General features: G+C 42.9%; 1 protein-coding gene across 4 annotated transcripts in view; it reads left to right on the top strand.

Moving 5' to 3' along the window:
- Sec8 (exocyst complex component secretory 8) overlaps window positions 1–20,951 on the top strand; it is a 130,844-nt gene that overhangs the window by 55,671 nt on the left and 54,222 nt on the right. For all 4 annotated transcript variants that reach the window (XM_075676611.1, XM_075676612.1, XM_075676613.1 and 1 more), the window contains 9 exons: window positions 497–703; window positions 3,395–3,466; window positions 10,476–10,619; window positions 14,318–14,404; window positions 15,668–15,737; window positions 15,850–15,913; window positions 16,154–16,254; window positions 18,748–18,821; window positions 19,817–19,955. In XM_075676611.1, coding sequence (XP_075532726.1) covers window positions 497–703; window positions 3,395–3,466; window positions 10,476–10,619; window positions 14,318–14,404; window positions 15,668–15,737; window positions 15,850–15,913; window positions 16,154–16,254; window positions 18,748–18,821; window positions 19,817–19,955 — 958 coding nt within the window. The remainder of the gene's footprint in view (window positions 1–496; window positions 704–3,394; window positions 3,467–10,475; window positions 10,620–14,317; window positions 14,405–15,667; window positions 15,738–15,849; window positions 15,914–16,153; window positions 16,255–18,747; window positions 18,822–19,816; window positions 19,956–20,951) is intronic.

Here is a 20,951-nt window from a genome sequence, read left to right as displayed (position 1 = left end):
GCATACGTCTACTCTCTGCAGGCACCATGGAGAAGCTGAGTTCACAATGCCGCTCTATAAATCCAATTTCATAGATAAGTTACAGTTCCTGATGTAGTCTTTAGTAGCTCGCAGTCATGCAGTCATGCAGTGGCCATCTTTTGCACAAGCTCAGAATGAAAATGATAGTTCTATTTGTGAGTATACCTGTCGAGAAGTGAATAAAGTTCTCTTTGGGCTGTGCTGGACTATGCTGTTTCCTTACTACCACTAGCTAATCATGCTCCGGTAAATTAGTTGCATTTTCACATAGCTGCAATAAGTAATTCTCATCTGCGTTTCATACTCTCTGAAGGATAACATACATTTCATGAAAAGCATTGTTAGTGAATTACAATGGCCAAGACATTTATCCACCAGAAAATGTATTCTTGCTGTTAAGCAAACCCAAAATTTGTTAGTCCTAGCTGACTGTTCTTGTGCATCATGAGCCTGCATGGTTGTTTTCTTTTGACAGCTCATCAAGGAACGCTGCCAGACTGAGCTATTAGCAATGGTGCGGCGGACAACCCAGGTGCTTCTGGACACGAGCAATGGTTCTGCACAGACAGCTTCAGCTCTGCAACCACGGCTGCTTCTAGACTTGTTGGATCTGCTGTTTGAGCAATTTCACACTGTGGCCACTGGACATGAGTGTGTTTTGACGAACATGCATGCTATGGTGGTGAGTTCTCTTCCTACTTTAGCTGTGATACTGCCATGTTTTGTTTACAGTGTGTTGAGGAGGCAATATGAAAAAATGTTAACCGCTATATTCCCAACTTATTTTGGAATAACTCAAAAAATATAAAACTAGTTTCTTGCCTCTAAAGATTTTGTTCAGAAGTGTCCAATAATCAGGCAGTCAGGAAAAACTAATCTTGAGGGAAAAAATTAATTTTGTTCATTTTTATGCTAGTAGTACAGAAAGTTAATTTTCACAGTTTTGCTCAGTGCTGTGAATCAGTGAAGCAACATCAACTTATCATTTCACGATGGTTGAGACGATGGAAACACTTCACAATCTCCTGTCGCACATTCCAAAGTGCATCACATGTCGTTACTACACAGCGAAGTGCAGATTGCGCAACCTTAACTGTGTAATGTCAGCACCTTATGCTGTATTGTGTGAATTCGGTCCATGCAGAGCTGTGTGCCTGCATGTGATTCAATCCACGAAGGGCACTGACAAACTTGGTAGGACACACGCTTTAGTTGCCGCCTGCTTCTTTGGCCATTGGCCTAGCCAGTGGGAATGATTTCGAACCCAATCGCCAATGTGCCACTTCCCTCAATTGCTTGTTTCCCACCACCTCTCCAGCCAGTGGCGATTTTTTTTTTCATGGTCATACTACTAAGGTAGTCGGGCCTAACGAGTGCCAATTTTGGTGGCTATGAAAGTTACAGTTTAATACAAACTCAAAGCAAATCGGTTCGAAGCAGCTGTGTAGCACTTGGAGAGCCAAAAACCATCTCACCAATGAAAGTAAGGGTATAAAGACAATCTGGACAGCGTGACTTTGCCCACAGCTGCCATTTCTGCAAAATTTTGTGTACGGATGTTGTCCGAGACAGTGTCCTCTATGTTTGTCACTCCTGTGCCTCCCTGTTGCACCATTTGCCCATTACGTATGTAAGGTAAATAAAAACCTAATTCATGGTTTTCCAGTCGTCTTTGTATGGCCTTAAGGGGAGATGCGGGTCGACAAATCAAATTTTTCAAATCAAAATTCATACTCTTCTGATGAGGCTCACAATCGTAAGTTTTGCATAGATTGTGAGCTTTCCTGCTGTAACAATAAGCAAGCATTAGCCTGGCTGTGTTGGCACCAGCTCCTTCTTGACTTTTTACCAGTGTTCTGGCGAAGGCTATACTTTCTACATATGTGAGGCTGTCAAGCGAAAAGCTGTTGGTTCTCTGTTTCTGGGCAAACCCGAAAATGGTGGCTGAGTCTCAGCAGCGTGATTTGGTTGCTGTGCCCCTAAACAATATCTGCTTCATGCACTATTATGGAAATCGCCACTTCTATAGCCATATTTTGGTTTAACAGAGGCCACAAAGGCTTTGAAGAGATTCTACAGGAGTTGGGCTGGATGTTCTTCCAACTCAAGAGTTGATTGCTCTGTGTAACCGGAGAGACTAGAGAAGAATCAAAAGAATATCTGAAACACAAAACGGCTGAAGTTAAATTTTGTTATTGCAGTGTAGCAAAGAAAGCTCAGCTGGGTAAGAAACCTCTCAATGGTTCTGAGGATACCAGCAGGATAATTTTGAAGTTTTTTTTTTTCATAATTTATGTATTAGTAAAAAATACAGATAAATACATGTGCATAGTATACATAAGGAGGTCCCATAGTCAAAGACTGTATCGGGACCTCCTGTTAAAGACACTTATGATGTTATACAATGTTTAAAGCAACAGTAGTACAGATAAGAGCTAAGAGTAATAACAAAACATGTTTCTTCTGGCAGTTCAGACACTTCTTCTGGAAAGACAAGTCTGCATTCTTGTATAATTTAATTAAATTGGTCATCTGCAATAGTAATAAGCATGTTTAGAAACGTTGAAACATCGTTTTTTGCTTTTTTGTTTAATCTTGCACTGGTTTTTACTTTTTGGGCACAAAAATTCATGTAATCAGTGTGACTCAATCTTGGCCAAATTGTACATGCACATTGTCAAGGATGTGAATGCAAGGACTACCTAGGCTTTATTGTAACTTCCAGCAATTGTGGTCATTGGTTTTCAGGAAACCCATCAGTGTTCTCTGCTTAGACTGAAGGGTGTGCAATATGTTCTAAATAAATAAATAAATATACTCAACACTAAGTTTTTCTTTTTCAATAATAAAGCTAAAAGATTTTGTATGAAGCCCAAACCTTGCACAAACAACCATACTTTTCCGACTTCCAGGAAGCACAAGAGGTTAAACAGATATTGAGAAACTAAAGTTATCTATGAAAATAGAACAAACTCTATATTGTGCATAAATTTAATATAATTAGCCTTAGTAACAAAAATGGATCTGTGAGTCTCCTTAAATCGTCATGGTTTTTCTGGTTTTATGCTCGTTTATTTTTATGATCAGCAAACTGGTTTATGAATGGGAGCAAAATTCTTGCCTAATTGCCTGCTTCAAAAGGGTTGTTAAATCCGAACTGATATTAAGTTTGATCATGGTTTTTCTACAGCTTGAAGCTTATTTATTGGTTTTTATGATGTGTGAACTTAAGGTTAATGTATGATGAGAGCAGAACGCTTATCTGATTGCCAGCACTGTATATGGTATTTGGTTTGCAAGTGGTGTTATCTTGCCATTTCTTTGTTAGTTGTGAAACAAAAGAAAGAGAAATAAGTGTACATTGAAATTCTAGGATACCCAAGGACCTGACAATGGTATACCGATGTATAGCTTGGCTGATGTGTGGGCAAGAATACAGGCTGTGGTAAGTAGGATGCATTCCACATTACTATACCTTGATTAAATTGGTATCCTAAATTATTATCAACATTGTTACTTCTTAATTTTAGAGACACTGGAATCTAATGCAAGATCACATATGTATTACAGAACTTCAGCATTATTTTTGAAGTATAAGCCTATTGTAAACCAGTGCTTTCACGTGTTGACTACTCATTGGCAAGAAGTATTTCATCTAATTTGAAAATTTAGCAGGGATTGTACTCCCACACAGTGATATGCCATTTTATTCACTTGTAAACTATATTTTTGCAAGTAGTTAATTTACTAATGTGTAAACTTATAAACTCTCTCCAGCTCATTTATTTTGTGCTGGTTGGCCATGTGCAAACTGACTTTGAGCAGGGGCACTGCCATTTTTGTGGCAGTACTCCGTGTTTTGTGGACAAGCCTACTTGCAGAGCTTTTCACATTGTCTGTTAATGATCTGTCCATTCACTTCTCTCAGTCAAATGTAAGTCTGTTCAGCTGCCAGGAGTTATGACTGTTTTGGTTCCATATGATTTGCTGATATTGCCTCTGGCTGCATTATTTGTAGTGGCAAATGATGGTGATAACGCAAGTGGGAAAACATATCATGAGAAGCCAACAAACACTGACACCAAGGACAACATAGGGGAAATTACTTGTGCTTAATAAATGAAATAAAGAAACGATAAATTAATGGAAATTGAAGTGGATGAAACAACAACTTCCCGCAGGTGGGAACTGAACCCACAACCTTCGTATTTCGCGTGCGATGCTCTACCAATTGAGCTACCGCGGCGCTGTTTCCCCATCCACTTTCTTGGGTATTTTTGTGTCGTAGTAGAACCCTGGGAGTGTTAGCAAGCGCCACCACTCACGGACCTTGACGGCGGACGTGGAACGTCCTCTTTTGCTGCAGGCGTTTTGAGAACGTGATCTTTTTGGGTGAAGGCAACTGGTCAATAACCCACGTATGCTACCTGAAGGCATCAATGTAGCTGGATTCGAGACCTTCATTATGTAATAAACAAGAAGAAAGGGGGTTAACCAAGGGGCCCAATTTTTATTAGTCATTTTATGAAAAGCCAACAAACACTGAAACCAAGGACAACATAGGGGAAATTACTTGTGCTTAATAAATGAAATAAAGAAACGATAAATTAATGGAAATTAAAGTGGATGAAACAACAACTTGCCGCAGGAAAACAGTAGCTTATGTTAACAGTTTTCTCTTGAACAAGTAGCTGTGAATGTAGCTGTGACTTATTTGATTCTGGGTGCCTCTTAACATACATTTGAGATATCAATGGTTCAAGTCTAAACAAATTTATTATTTTGTTTATTTATTCGTACATACTGCAGCCTCAGTGAGACTGTTGCAGGAGTGGGATGAACAACAAACATACAACACTTATGAAAAAGCTTGCGTGAATTGTTTCAGTGGTAGTGAATGGCTGTTGCCTGGTAATAAATTCCAGACTTACACTGTTGATGGAAAAAAAACTGTGTTTAAAGGAATCAGTGCGGGCAAAAAAGGTTGAGATATTTAGAGCATGGTGACGCCTCGTACATGAGGGTTTGGAATAAGTCAAGTAGTTATCAAGAGAGGAGAGGCGAGGAGAATTGATTAACTTGTTAAGGAATTTTAGGCATTCAAGTTTGCGACGCTCTGCAAGAGGAGTGAGACCAAGTAGGGTCTCACTGCAGCAGACCAATTCACTTATTTGCGAGTCTCCCTATTGATGTGATTGCAAGCTTACACTGCTGTGCTGCAAGTCATCATATATTCAATTAGTTTTGTCTTTGTAAAATGTTTCAAAGCTATTGTGGGCATTATTGGACCTGTCATTAGGCAACTAGTCAAATACCCTATAGAAATTTTATTGCTTAAACCCAGAGATATTGAGAGGTACTGTGCTGCTTCCTGTCCTGAGATTCATAAAAATACTTATAAAATTGGTTTCTCCAAGGTGTTCATTCACTCAGTTCATTTTCAGTGCCTAATTATTCCTTACTGTTTGTGAGGGGTGTGACTTAATAGAGAATTCTGCCTTGCCTACCTCGGCTACTTGCAACTGTTGCAGCATATTGCAATGTATTTATAGCATTGGTCCCAACGTAGTGTGAGGTATAGCTTCTGACTGGAAGCTATACGCAGAAAAGAAAGCTAAATTTATGCAGACAGTAATGTCAGAGTTAATGTGTTTACTTGTAGATCTTAAAATAGAAAATTTATTAAAGGGGCCCTGAACCACTTTTTATCGAAGTGGAGAAAGACATTTGAAGTGAAGATAGGCTATTTCAGAACCACTTTGCCGCAAAAAGCACTTCAATGCTTTCAGCAGAAGCGGAGTTATAGGCACTCAAACACGGCCTCAGCTGTGCTCCCATCCTTACCTCACTGCATTGCACTGCGAAGGCTACAGCGCAGTGGGGCAGGCCCACAATGCTCCAGTGCCTTCTAAATGTCACTGTGGCGTGCATTTGCCATGACTTCCACCTTTGGTGCCTACGAAATGCTAAACATAAGCCAAATATGCTTGTGCTCAGCGAGCCGCAGTGCGCTTAGCCAGTGGACTCGTGGCGGCATCCCGCGGCAGCCACGGGCTCCGGCTCCGACATGGCTCCAGCTCCAGTTCGTTCCGATTGTCAGGAAAGCATGCCCGCTATCTCCATTATACATGTGGTCATTCGGGAGGAAATAGCAAGTTTTGGCATTCCATCTCTCTGCCCGGTCCGCCATACAAACACCTACCAGATTTCTCCGGCCGCTTGCTCCCAGGCGCAGAGCTTTCCACTACTCCGTCGCAACCCAGCTGACTGGTGCACACTGGATGATAAACCCATCTGTTTCAATTGTTCCGGTACTGGACACATTCCCCGTCATTGCCACAACCACTGGTCGTCGCCTCCTCGGTGGTCATCTCCGAGTCACTACCACCAAGTGCCAGACAGTCGTACTTTCTTGCCCTGTACGTCGACTAGGAACATCAATGCTGACAGTGCTCCACCAAGATCCAGCCGCTCCCCGTCTCTGCAAGATCATAGGTCCCGTTCGCCTCTCGTTCACCGCTCTTCGTCCCCATCTGCAACCGGTCGCTTCACTTCGGGAAACGAGGCGGTGCGGCTCCCGGAGGTGAAGCTGCAACTCCGACCTGGCCCAGAAATCCCCTGTTGACCCTGCCTACACGTGAAAACCTACTTGACATTGAAGTTGATGGCGTTCCTGTTACATCTCGTTGGCACAGGAGCGCAGCTTTCAGTTATGAGCGCTGCTCTCCGCCAAAGGCGCAAAAAGGCTCTGATGCCCGCCGTACCGTGCACTGTGCGAGTTGCCGGGGGGAGTGTTTCACCTGTTCTTGTAATGTGCACGGCACGTGTGACCATTGGGGGCCATTATACCATTGTTTAGTTCATCGTCCTTGAGGACTGTCTGCACGACCTAATTCTCGGCCTCGACTTCCTTTCGAAACACTCTGCCCAAATTGACTGCTCCTCAGGTGTTGTACAGTTGGATCGCCGCTTCCTGCCGACGCAACAACTTGTGCTTCATTCACACTGCTTATGTTCTGCAGAGTTTGCAAGGCTGTCTCCACAGGTGGCTACAAATGTCCTCCTGACGCCCTGTCCTCCCGTACCTGATGGCGAGTACATCGTGTTGCTGCTTACTGACATGGTTTTGTCGCGCAATATTGCCCTACTGAGCACTTTAATCCAGATCCGCGAAAACTGCGCTCGCGTGCCCATCCTCAATTTTGGATTTTCATCGCATGTGCTGCCACACGGTATCGCCATAGCGCATATCACTCCTTTGGAAGAATTTGAGATTTCTTCTTTCACCTCTGAATCCTTCCTCAGTACCAATGGGCCTTTGTCACCCACTCCTTCTTGTTCGACGCCTGCAGACAATGTTTGTAAGATGATTGCCCCTGACCTTCCTTCCGAGCAAACAACAGCTCTTCGTCACCTCCTGTCATCTTATCGGGATATCTTTGATTTGGACGACCGTCCACTGGGCCAGACATAGGCGGCCATATCGTGTCTCTGCAACAGAAAGGGCCATCATACAGAAAGGGGTAGACAGGATGATGGACAAGGACATCATTGAACCTTCCAGTAGCCCGTGGGCATCATCGGTTGTCTTAAGAAAAAAGACAACTCGTGGTGCTTCGGCGTTGACTACCGTCACCTCAACAGAATAACAAAGAAGGGTGTTTATCCCCTGCCTCGCATTGATGACGCTCTTGACTGCCTTCACGGATCCCAATACTTTTCATCAGTTGACCTTCACTCTGGCTATTGGCAGATTAGCGTCGATGAGATGGAGTGCTAGAAAACCGCCTTCGTCACACCGGATGATCTGTACCAATTTAAAGTCATGCCCTTTGGATTATGCAATCTGCCACCTACATACCGGTTCATAATGTACTCTCTCTTGCGTGGCTTGAAGTGGTCTACATGCCTCTGTTACTTCGACGATGTGATTGTGTTTTCGGCTAACTTTGAGAGCCGCCTGCGGCGCCTCACAACCATACTATCCGTGTTTCGCAGGGCTGGCCTTCAGCTAAACTCCTCCAAGTGCCATTTCAGTTGCCGTGAAATTAACATGCCCGGCCATCTTGTAAGCGCTGCCGGAATCCAACCTGATCCACAGAAAGTTCCCGCTGTGCAAAATTTTCCTGTACCTTGTTCAACAAACAATGTCCGTAGTTTTCTGGGCTTATGCTCTTATTTCCGGCGATTTATGAAAAAATTTGCCGACATCGCTCACCCTCTCACTGACCTTAAGAAAGATGTCTCTTTCTCTTGGGGACCATTGCAGGAGAAAGCTTTCCCTACCCTGATTGAGTGGCTTACAACTTCCCCGATTCTGTCACACTTTGACCCTTCTGCGCCCGCTGAAGTATGAACTGACATGAGTGGCCATGGCATCAGCGCTGTCCTCACTCAGCGTCAACAGGGCCAAGACCATGTCTTCGCTTACGCCAGCTGCCTTCCTTCCATGCCTGAGCGAAATTACTCCATTACTGAGAGGGAATGTCATGCACTCGTATGGGCAGTCGCAAAATTTTGACCGTACCTTTTTGGTCGGAGCTTCTGCGTCGTAACCGATCATCATGCCCTTGCTGGATCTCCTCTTTTAAGGACCCAACTGGATGACTTGCACGTTGGGCATTGCATCTATAAGAATATACAGTTTCTATTATGTATAACTCAGGGCGCCTACATAAAGACGCTGACTGCCTGTCCCGCAACCCCGTGGATCAACCAGACGATACTGATGCAGACTCGTACATCAGTATTCTGTCCCTCTCCGGCTTCCTCCATATTGGCGACGAGCAATGCCAAGACCCTGTTCTTCGAACCCTTATGGAACGCCTAAGCTCTTCGCCCAATGACACGTCCCTGCGGATGTTCACCTTGTGCAATGGAACTTTATACCGCCGTAGCATTCATCCTGATGGCTCGGAGCTCGTCCTAGTTGTTCCCAAGCACCTTCGACGGGCCATGCTCCAGCAACTTCACGACGCTCCTACTGCTGGACATCTGGGCATCATTCATACTCATGACCGCCTGCGGCACCGCTTCTTCTGGCCCGGCAATAATCACTCTGTGCACCATTATGTCGCCTCTTGCGACTGGTGTCAGCGCTGGAAGATGCCTCCTATGCAACCTGTTGGTTTGCTTCAACTCATTGATATCCTTGCACAGCCCTTCTTCTGTGTGAGCCTCGACCTCCTTGGCCCCTTTCCGATTTCCATTAAAGGAAGCAAATGGATTGCTGTAGCAACAGATTATACCATGAGATATGCCATCGCACGAGCGATGCCAACCAGCTGCGCTACAGATGTCGCCGACTTCTTACTATACCACATCATCCTGCACCACGGCGCTCCTTGCCTGTTACTCACGGATCGCGGCCGCTACTTTCTATCAAAGGTCGTTGATGATCTGCCCTGCTCCTGTTCTACAGAACAACAGCTTGCTACCGCATACCACCCTCAAACGAACGGCCTCACTGAGCGACTCAACCGCACACTAACTGAAATGCTGGCCATGTACGTTTTGGACGATCACCGCGATTGGGACGTCGCTTTACCATACATCACTTTCGCATACAACTCGTCCCCTCACAACACTGCCGGATTTTCACCATTTTACCTTTTGTATACTGCGACCCAACCTTGCCCTTCGACACGTTGCTACCTTCCGCAGTACAATCACCCAGCACTGGTTACGCTTGCGATGCTATTGCCTTAGCCGCCCAGGCCCAAGAGGTCACCCGTCATCGCCTCACAGTCTTGCAAGCTTCTCAAAAGCGACGCTACGACCTTCTGCACTGAGACCACCATTTTTCACCTGGTTCCCTTGTCCTCCTCTGGACGACTTCACGTCATGTCAGCTTGTCGGAAAAACTACTTTCCCGTTATTCTGGCCTGTACCAGATCATACATCAACTGTCCAATGTGACTTATGAGGTCGCCCCAGTCGGTCAGCCTTCAGTGCCTCCCAACATGACCAGCGATGTTGTTCACGTCACCAGGCTCAAGCCCTATGTCCCCCCATTAAGTGAGGCTCTATAACTTGCACTGGGACAGAGCTAACCCCGCCGGGAGGGTCATGTTACGGTGAATGAAAAGAAGGTGACATGAACTAGAGGAAGACAAAGATTGGCCGTTACCTGAACGCCATATACACACCAGTTGTAGATATACATTATTTTACACTCGTGGGCCTGCTTTCTGCCTGCAACAATATAGCCCTAATGCTGCAACTTGTTGGGCATGGAAACAAGACTATTGAAAAATTGCGATGTGCATGAGTGGTAACATGTGATATAAGTGGTGGGGTTAAAGTATGTTACTCAGGGAATCCACGATATAACACATCGGTACTTCATGGCTCCTCTGAGTAATTGCTGATATTGCAAGTTGTTTTGAAATGCTGAACTATATGAATCTTCCTCTAAAAGTTACACAAATATCATGTGCTTGTCATTTTTCCAGATGGAATATGTTGTGGGGAAGTACCTGGACATTCACAATACCGGTTCTGCACAACAAGTCCCGCCACCTGTGTTCACTGATATGACAGCAACAAATGACATCGCTTCCTATTTCACTCGAAGGAGAAATGTCAAGCAGAAGAAGGTATGCATTTTTCATGCTTTTTATGCGTGCAAGCAGTGAAATGCTGTTTAGAATTTTGTTACACAATGTTAATTAGAACAATAAACATTTTTTTATTGCAGCTTAGATTTACAGAAAATAAGGGACAGCATGATATAAAAAAAAAGGGGGGGGTTTTGCATGTTGATGGGAACGGGGTTGAAGTGGGCACTGCAATAATTGACTGTTCATGTTGGATTCCATGGTTGTATGCCATGAAAGTAGAGGACTTGGCTAAGATTGGACTTGGGTGAATGTGTCTGTTCTTTGTCCAGGGAACACATTGTTTGTTCTTTTTTTTCTTTCTTTTTTTCATGTGTGCATGCCCAAGGTACTCTAGGAGCACGTGTGGATTTTTGGTTGTCCAATATGGTACTTTGTACTCTTTATGGCTGTTGCTGCATCAGCATGTATTCTATTTCTATCATTGTTATTAGCATTAGTTTTCGGGCTGACTTTTGGAATGTATGCTTGCTGCTTTGCTAGGGTGTCTTTCATAAGACTGGTGCCTGCCCTTGACTTAAGTGCTTTGTGGATCAGAGTCTTTGTGCTGTGTGGTGTTTTTATGGCTTAGGCAAGTATCTTGTGAGTGTCCTGTGTGGTCTCAAGGACTGTATTTTTGTGCTGGTAATGGCACATTGCACAAGGCTGCATTGGAGAGGCTGGGTGCATGCACACTGTAGCAGTGCATTTGTGCATTACCAGGATGTACAAGTGGGCACCGCAGTACACTAAAACTGCGTTGATTCGACCCTCATTAATTTGAGAAATTAAATAATTTGGACTCGTTCTCTGGTCCAGGCAGGCATTTCCATTATTTAATGGAATCAAACTCAATTCGGATATATTTCACCATGCACTGGTTGATTTGGGCAACATTTAAAGCTCGGCGAGTGCAGAGCAGTGCAAGTGTGCAACACAAGAGAGCAAAAATAGTGCTAGCGTCCAACTGAAACAGAGCGATGTAGTACGCCTTGCCATGGTCGTCAGCGGAATTCATATGTGAACACTGGAATGCTTCGTGCCTATTTTTGCATTTATAGCTTTATTCTTGCATTTACCACCACGCATAATGCCGCGTGCCTTCATAACTGTATAGTCGCCATCCATGATTGCATTGATAGTGACTGTGGTTTTGGCCACAGCAGTTTCAGCAAATAGTAGTTTCGGTTTGACTCGTTGCTCATGTCGGCTGTGTGCCTTCAGAGCTGCATAGCCGCCATCCATAATTGTGTTGGTAATGGCTGCGGTTTCGACCACAGTGGTTTCGACAGACAGTCATTTCATTTTGACTCAGGGCAATGGCTGTGCACACAATGTCGTAAACACAGTGGAAGCTGTCAAAGATGAAGGCTGGCTACATTGCGATAGATGGAAAATCCATTGGGGACCAGCTCACTGGCAAAAAAAAAAAAAAAAGAAAAAATCGGAATGTGTGCGTGGTAGCGATAAACATATCTTGGATGAAGACATATGCCACGGCTGCACTGCAAGGGAAGTTGCAATGTGTTCGCTGCTGCAAGCGCTATTCAGTCATGAGATTATGAGAATTTCAGCCTGTGCGCCACGTTTGTGCAAAATATAAACAGGATTTCTGATTCATTCAGTAAATAAAAGCATGTTGACATAGTAAACATTTGTTTATTTTATTGTTTTCTTGTTGCCTTTTATAACTTGGCATTCAATTAATTCATACATTTTTTCAGTCCCGTGAAATCCAAATTAACGAGGTTTTATTGTAGTGGACTGGGCTAACTGACCACTTCACACCATTGCCCCCCCCCCCCTTTCTGCTTCATCACGCCGACTTCTTCACAGATCCTATAAGGAAGCATCTGTATTCCTTCTAGGACATTGAAGGTGGGCACTTTCCCATAGAGCTCAGTTGTTTACTGGTTGAGCTTGCCACATTGTAAAGTGCAAAATAGAAAAAAAAAAAGTTGCATTATATTTTGGGCAAGGTTCCAAATACAGTGTATTTCCACTTGACCTCATCAGAACATGCAAAATAACTTCAAACTATCTTATGTTGAGTGCAAAATTTGCATTGAAATGCACTTTTATTTTATTGAAATAACTGACTGTGGTCTGTACTTGTACTTGGAAGCAGGAACTGTAGAGACAGTCATGAAATGCTGGTAAGGCTTTATGTGTTCTGCATTTGACTCCGATTCAAAGGTTTTATGTCCAGCTTCCGCTTCATTTCTAGTCAAACTTCCACTTTACTGCCAAGTCTAGCTTAGTCTATTATGATCAAATTGATGCTGCTTATAGCTTGGAAGGCATTACAATACACAGGCTATTGCCTGCCAAAGAAGCTTGCATGAAAAACCATATATTCATTGGTGTACATGTGGCTGGAACCTTGCATACTGTTCTAGTTTCCACGTCATGCATCCACACTGTCCTCAAACTGCCTACCTCTTGAACCTTCAGTGCTCGGTGTTGTCCTCCCAAGTTCTCCCATACTGTATTCGTGTTTTGACACTGATAGCTGACAGACATTTTCCTTGGGATGGCGTAGTGTAGCTGCATAGGTTGGTGCACAGGTGCAGCAGTGTCGCAGGGATCAGATAGCATTCACCAGGTGCATGCTATGTAGTACATCTTCACAAAGTCACTGTAAGGTCATCACTGGTTTACTACAGAATATGTAAAAATACAGTAAAACCTCATTAATTTAAGCCTCGTTAATTAGGAAAATCAGATAATTCAGACTCGTCCTCTAGTCCTGGCAGGCGTATGCATTATTTAATGCAAGGAAACTCTCGTTAAGTTGGACATATTTGTCCGCACAGTGGACATATTTGTCCGCATTCAAGCAACCCTTGAAGCTCGGCGAGTGCGGAGTGCCGTATGTGTGCGACGCAAGAGTAAAAACGTTAGCATCCACCGAAACGAAGCCACTGAGTTCGCATCGCCATAGTCATCCGTGGAAATCATGTGTAAATGACAGCAACGCCAGAACGTTTCGTGCCTATTTGTGCCTTTAAAGCTTTTATTCTTCCATTTACTGCCATGCATACCACCGCATTAGCCATGTGCCTTCATGACTGCCTAGTCGTTATCCATGATCGCGTCGATGGTGTCTGCGGTTTTGTCGCCAGCGGGTTGCGGCAAACAGTAGTTTTGGTTTTACTCAATGCAACACTGTCGAGGATGAAGAGCATCGTTTACATCGCGATGGGAAGCAACCTGGCGACACTGGCAAACAAATAATTGGGATGTGCGCACGGTAGACAAAAGCGTGTCTTTGATGACGATGCACGCCACTGCCGCGCTGTGAAGGAAGTCGCAAGGCCTTCGCCGCTGCGAGCGCTAATCAGGCATGAGATGAGGATTGCAGCTTCCGCACTGCTCTTGTGCGAAATAGTTTGGAGCGTTAGCTCCAAACCCACCATAAGCATATATGTTTGGAGCATTAGATCCAAACACACCAGCTTTTTTTTGGCTGTTCTTACAGGGTGCGTTGGTGCAATACTATTCAGACATGAGTCGCTGCATGATATTTGTCTCTCTGCACCTAGTGGGGGAACCTTTAAGTTGTGTTTTTTGTGATGCCACTTATTTACACCCATATAAAGGGTCATAAAGAAATTTTTTAAAAACGTACACTGTGTGGAGTATGTATTGTACAATTTCAGTGTCTCTAAAATTGGTATGTTTAATTTATTTTCCAGTTTGCACTCTTTAGGTTTGATTGCTCTTCACATGCCATCAGCATGAATACATATTTAAAAGAAAAGAAGGAAGAAATGAAGGACAAGGTATGGCATTCTCTTTAAAAAATTAGTTTTTTATTTTCTTAACCAATCTTAAATTTGTGCAGTTAATGTATTTTTATCAACTAATTTCAAGAATGCATTTTTTTCTATGATAAATATTTTTTATAATATCTAGAACAGTATGTTCTTTGTTGAGGGCCTAATTAACTAATTAACAGCAACTTGTGCGGTAAAGTACAGCATACGGAGTCAATTCTGAATGTTCAGAGTGTGTCGTAAATTATAAGTTGTTCTTTTAGGCATTTTGAAGCAAAGATATAGGTTGTCCAACTTAGTCATACAGATACCCACCTTGATACTTGAAAAATATTAAGCTTGGCATTTTTTAATGACTAAGTTTGACAACCTATAACTTGGACAATAATTTCTTGTTTTGAGATTGCTTTATTTATTGGAATTATGTCACACATCTATAATAGCTACCACATGAAAGTAACAGACTGTGAAGCCTAGGAAAGTGTGGGGGAAATTAACAGTATTTTTCATTTGAATGTAGAAATGAAAGGAAGGTGGAAGCAGAAGAAACAACAAATTGCTGCCGGCTGGAGTTGAAACTGCAGCCTCCACATGCAACATTTGATGCTCAACCAATTGAGCTCTGGTGGCAACTGTCTCCACTTTATTGGGCATTTGTGTATGTGTATACTAAACTTAGCCTTGGGAGGGCACTAAAGCTATTCCTGGGCTAACGACCATGGCCATGAGTGGCGCTTGGCAAGAACTTCATTGTATGGTACACGTACTCAAGAAAGTGAACTAGGGGACAACAGCTGCCACGTTAGATTGTTAGAGATGTGCCATGCAGAAGTTATGGGTTCAGCCCTCATTGGCAGCTAGTTGTTTTTTCTTTTTCTTTCATTTCTCATATTATTTATATGTTTCCATTGAAAACCACAGTTGATTTCTCCATCGCTTTCCTTAGCTTTATTGTCCATTGGCTTCACATGGTTATCTCTAGAAAGAATCAAGCCCCTGGGTTCCACTGATTCTTCTTGCTCATCTATAGCAGCTCTCATTGATGCTGACAAAAACACATAATACTAGTCTGGACTCTTTGGCTAAATGTTGTTTCTTGATCAGTGGCACTTTGCTTATGTCACAGATGAAAGCATTGATGAAAGATGAGGCAAAACAAAGCATTCAATAGTCAACATTCCGATTTCTTGCTCATTGTCACAGATTTTTCTGTGGCAGATTCTTTTCTGAAACAGTAAATATTCCATGTTCCTTTTCTTCCCCCTTTAGTGTGATTACGTCGAAGTGGCAGATTCTCACCAGCAGTTGGTTTGTGTGCCTACTTCCAAGAATATCACATGTAGGTTGTGGAAAATGTCATCCTTGTGACATTCCTTGTGTTCTTCCTGCTTCATCAAAGTTTTTCTAGGTGTTTCTGCTATTAACTTTCAACCTGTGTTTTCTTCTTCCAGATATTTTCAAGCCACTAATGAACTTCATTACAGATATAGAAGCAGCACTGAAACTAGAGGATGGGTAAGTTTTCTTGTCAAATGCTGATACATAAATGTAGATTTCCATGTGTGGCATAGACATCGCATTTCAAATGAAAGACTTTGCGAAAGTTTCGAGCAAGGGTAGGATTGAAGTACCATATGGAAATGGGCATGGGAATTCAAGACATGCATGCAAAACTTCAGAATGCATGCGTGAAATTGGACTTGCGTTTTGTTTTGTTCTTTGAAAGTGATTCACTTCTGCACTTTTTCATTTCAGAAATCACTGCCACTTGTATGAATACCTGGTTGAATGTGTCAAAATATTCTTGGGGCATGTGAACAATGATCTGGACAACACCATTGACAACGCTACAAAAAGTAAGTGCTTCTTGTTTAACCTCTTACGTGTTTCATTATTTTGACTAAAAGTGAATTTATTATTTGTTGTTTAAAATTGATTATTTTCAAACTTCACTTCACTGAAAATTCTTCTAAAGCTTTTTCAATCAATTTGCTTCATGCTTTAAAGGGACACATAAGGCAAATGCTAAATCAACGTGGACTGTGTAAATACCATTACAGAAACCTCGAAACGCTTGCTTAGTGCCAAAAAGAGACTTGGTTTACAAGAAAATTGTATCTGAAGGGTCCGAATACCTTTTTCAAAATTCAAATCTCCCGCCACCCAACCAGGGGAGTGGTGACGTTGCATACGCCATTACCGCCCTTTGCTGCCGTTGGTTAGTAAAACAGCACCCGACAGACGACACCGAGCCAAGACAGAGCTGCAGATTTGCCGCTGCAGCTGCTTTTTGGTCAAGTGACGTAAACCATTCGGGCATCCCGCCAGTTGGCTCTTTATTCTATAATCCCGCGACATTACATGGAAGTTGAATTCTCTGCTGCTTGCAGTTCGTGCGAGTTTCACAAGCCAGCAAAACCAGCGCAGCACTACGTGATCAGGAAAGTACTGAAACGCGAAAGCGTGGGCGGCGCATAGTCGAGTGAAAACGAAACCTTTCGACTGCCCGTGTCGTTGTCAAGGGTAATTTCAGTTAGTTCTTTTTTTCTGAACATGAAATGGAACTGGACAAGTAGCATTTGATTTCATCTTATAATACAATACGAGGATGTTTTTTGCAATGAGTAGTTGAGTACTAGTGACAGAATTTAACTGAGGAGTGCTTTCGTCGTCGAGCAAGTGCTTGAATGTTCCGGGGGAGTCTCTAATCAAGCTTGACCTTGTATTTGCCTTTAGTGTTCCTTTAAGCGTGAAAACGCTACACCACTGTTGGGCCAAGTGACGTCGTCTTTGCTTTCTGAATCATCACTTTTGGTAGTGAGAAATGATGACAAGACTCTCATCATCCTCTTTGCTCGATGAATAAAACTCTGGTACATGGCTTTCTCCCTCTTACTGTCAGAGTCGAGCAGGGGCTTTCTTTTGCTCGCACGACTCGCATGCGAGCTGTCAGTGGCAGACGCTATCGATCGAAATCTGCAAAAAGGAGCAAAAAGCACACGATTCCAAAAATGCGGTCTTTGAGCACTGACAGAGTGCTGCCATCTATCTGGTAAAAAACACAGACTGCAGTAAATGGGCCCTTCCAGCGCTAACAAAATAACTGCCATCTATGTCGTAGAACATGAAGACTAAATCAACGCAACCTTTGAGGCACTGATAAAGTTCTCGCATTTATGTAGTAAACAAAAAAGAGTGCAATAACAGATTTCTAAAGCTGCACTTCATTATTGCATTATATATGTAGTACAGTCTACGTTTGTTACAACGGACCCACGTACAACAGACTATCATATATGTATAGCGGACCATATTTCAACCTTAGCTAGGTCTGCCTATTTTATTAATGCAACGAAGTCAGCTTTTAACGGACCGCGCTGTAATGGACTATCAGCTACAGCGGACGAAATTAGCGACAATTTTCGTCAAAATCGGGCATATAAAACGGACTTTTGCGGTGGTGACACGGGCTGACAACTGACTTGCGAGGGTCAGCCGATGACTGTGGCTCAATATCAATGCACGAGGGAGGAAGGCGGAGCGAAAGTGCGCCGTCTTCTCTAACGCACGAGGCATGGGTAGGAGGTGATGGAGAAGGGGGGTTCTACTCCAGTGGCTGCTGCTTATGGTGTCGCTGCGCTGGTGTTGTATCTTGAAAGCAATCTGCGATGTGGACAGAGTATGTGCCCACGCAGGCACCATATCTTGAAAGCTATCTGCGATATGAGCAAAGTGAGTGCCCGTCTGGGCCTCATCTTCAAAGTGATCTGCGATGTGGGCAAAGTGCGCCCAGTGCCGGTAGCTTCGTTTGTGCTGTGGTTTCAACATTTCGTTCACGTTAAAGTGAGAGACAGCACAAAAGTCCATTCACTCGCTGTTGCTGCCACACTTGCTTAATTTGCTATCGCAATCGATGCTTTGCCTTTCAGGCGAAACTGTGACTTTCTTTCTTTGTTTTTTACTTTGAATGTTCATCACTCACTCTGTATAATAAAGTTCTTAGTCATTGTGACGAAAGTTGCAGAAGTGAGGCGTATCGGATATTTCAGACTTCGAATAAAACGGAAATTTTTTGTCAGATTATCAGGGTTCGTTGTAATGAGAGTTGACTGTAGAATAAAAGTTGAGTGGATGTTCATCCAAATCACTTTGAAAATAAGATTATTGTCGTGAGCCGAGCTTGTCGAAATCACTTAAGGGATTAAATTAAAGAGGACTAGCACACTTGACTTACTACATTGGTGGAACCAGCGTATGAGACGGTGATGGCCTTAATGTTGTCATTTTTCTCATTCTCAGCTAACTTTGAGTGCTTACATTGAGCTAGTTTTGTTTTCTTTTGCATGTAGGTCTGGAGACCTGGAAAGTGACCTCCGATGCAGAAATTTTAAAATCTCATGGAATTGTGAGGCCATTATTACAGGTATATTCTCAAGCTATCCTAAAGAGAAATTTTTTTTTTTTTTTTTCATAATCAGTGAATTTCTTCTTCTCACTAGTTGTCTTTTCTGCAATTTATCTTTTCAAATGAGATATTTATTTTGGTGCTTTCATCCTGACGTGCGTGCACACTTCCTGTATTTGCTTTCATGACCAGAAGTTTTCCAGAAACATTTCTGGTGGTTCTGTTATAACAGATGCAGTAGAAAGAAGCCTAATATTGTTGAGATGGGTAAGTGGTAGTGGCTAACTAAAATTCTGAATGCTTTGTGCTAGACATTCATAAATTTTTTGCCATAACCTTCTGTTGCTGGCTGGTGAGGAGAATGTTGCTGGCTCTATTTTGACATTTTAATTGTGGGGCAAATGCAAGTATCGATGTTGCTCCTGCTGTTGGCAAATGGTTCGACTGCATCTTCTTTTTGTGTGTGGCCGACAAAAGTGACAGATGTAGCAACTGGCTCTTGAAGCAGCTACTTTAAAGCAATATGGTGCTGTTATTGCCAGGTTGCAGCCAAATCTCGCAAAGAAATACTGTTCTGTACCTGGCATCAGGGCTTGTTTGCTCACTTTTGCAGATGTGGGAAACCACCTTCAGCCACAAACTTGGTGCTCAGATGGGTTAAGCTCAATGAGCATATTTGCATAGTGCTACCACCATCTCATTAGAAAGAAGCTATGTAAAGAACAGCGGCAGGTACCTCTACAGGAAAGGGGCAAAAGAAAAACCAGTCCACTTGAATATCCAAACTCGTTTTTCTGTGGCCTGGGTTTACAAAGGATGGAATTTTTTTTAGCCATACCAGATTAATAAAGTAAGCACTGATTCCAAACACATTACTGTACCAAAAAAGACTAAAATGCAAATTTGAAGCAATATCTGAATGCTGGCAAAGCCATCAGAAAAGATTATCGTGTGATTGACCTCTTCGTAATGTTCTCTGGTGTGTATCCCTGTTTTCTTCCTCTTTTACTCAGAGCACATTGTGTGTGGACCAGAGTCTTCAAGGCTTGCAAGAGTTGATGCAGGCACTGCCTATGTATGTTGAGCATTTCCTCAGCTTGGCCTGTACCATCCTTTATAACTACAAGCAAACCAGCCAGGTTGCATACAGAGGTGGGTTGCACTTATCAGTTCTAACATTATATGTTCATGATTGATACAGGCTTAAAAAGACTTTGTATTTGGTTAATGCATTGTCACATGATTGTAACCATGGATGGAATTCCCATCAGTTTATAGATATTTTCCTGATGGCCTTGTGATTTCTTAAGCAAATATCAAATTCTAAGAATGGCCATCACCCAGTTACCCACATACACTCAGACCTCATTATAACAATGTTCAAGGAGGAGCCGAAATTACTTTGTTATATCCGTTATTTCCCTTTTACTGCAGTACTATATACCATATTTTGCCACCTTTAACCCACCACTGCTGATAACTCACACCCCCCCAATGTCAACAGCCTGGGGAAAAAAGAAAGTGCCTATAATCCATGAAACTAATTACATACAGCAACAATCACATCTTTGCAAAAACAATGTCCATATTCGGGTGCACAGCTTGTCTGTGTCGTATCTTCGGCCAGCATCTTTGTCGATGCTGATACTCTTCAGCCTTTGCTACGCTATAGAAGACGGCCAGTGAGGACAGGTCATCGTGATCAATTTTCTAGTTCGCTGGTGCCGTGTGCACCATTCACTAGCTACTAAACGGAAAATGGCGACTTGCAAAGAGGAGGAGAATGGGCAACCATAAAGGAGGCAGAAAGGGAGCTTCAACATGCAGGGGTGGGGTTTTCTAGGAGGTAATGAAACTTTTAATGACAGAGAACCTTGCCGTAAAGCCACACCTCAAGGGGAAACTTGCATATAACCCTCACTCCGACATTACTTTAAACATTCTTTAAATTTTGGTATGGGTTATACGAGCAAAAATATGGTATGCCAAATGATGTGTACAACGTTAAACATGCAAAAAATAAGACAGCTTTGAGGCCTGCTGAACCGCTATGTGGCCACGTTTCAATGAAATTTTAATGAAACATCAGCAAAAAAATCTCTGGCCCGTAGAGCACGTGACTTCTTAGCTTGTGATGCGACAGCCTTT

This window comes from Dermacentor variabilis, unplaced genomic scaffold (genome assembly GCF_050947875.1).
Source record: "Dermacentor variabilis isolate Ectoservices unplaced genomic scaffold, ASM5094787v1 scaffold_12, whole genome shotgun sequence".
Taxonomy (NCBI): domain Eukaryota; kingdom Metazoa; phylum Arthropoda; class Arachnida; order Ixodida; family Ixodidae; genus Dermacentor; species Dermacentor variabilis.
Note: the sequence above shows the minus strand (reverse complement) of the source record. Positions and strands in the feature narration are given on the sequence as shown.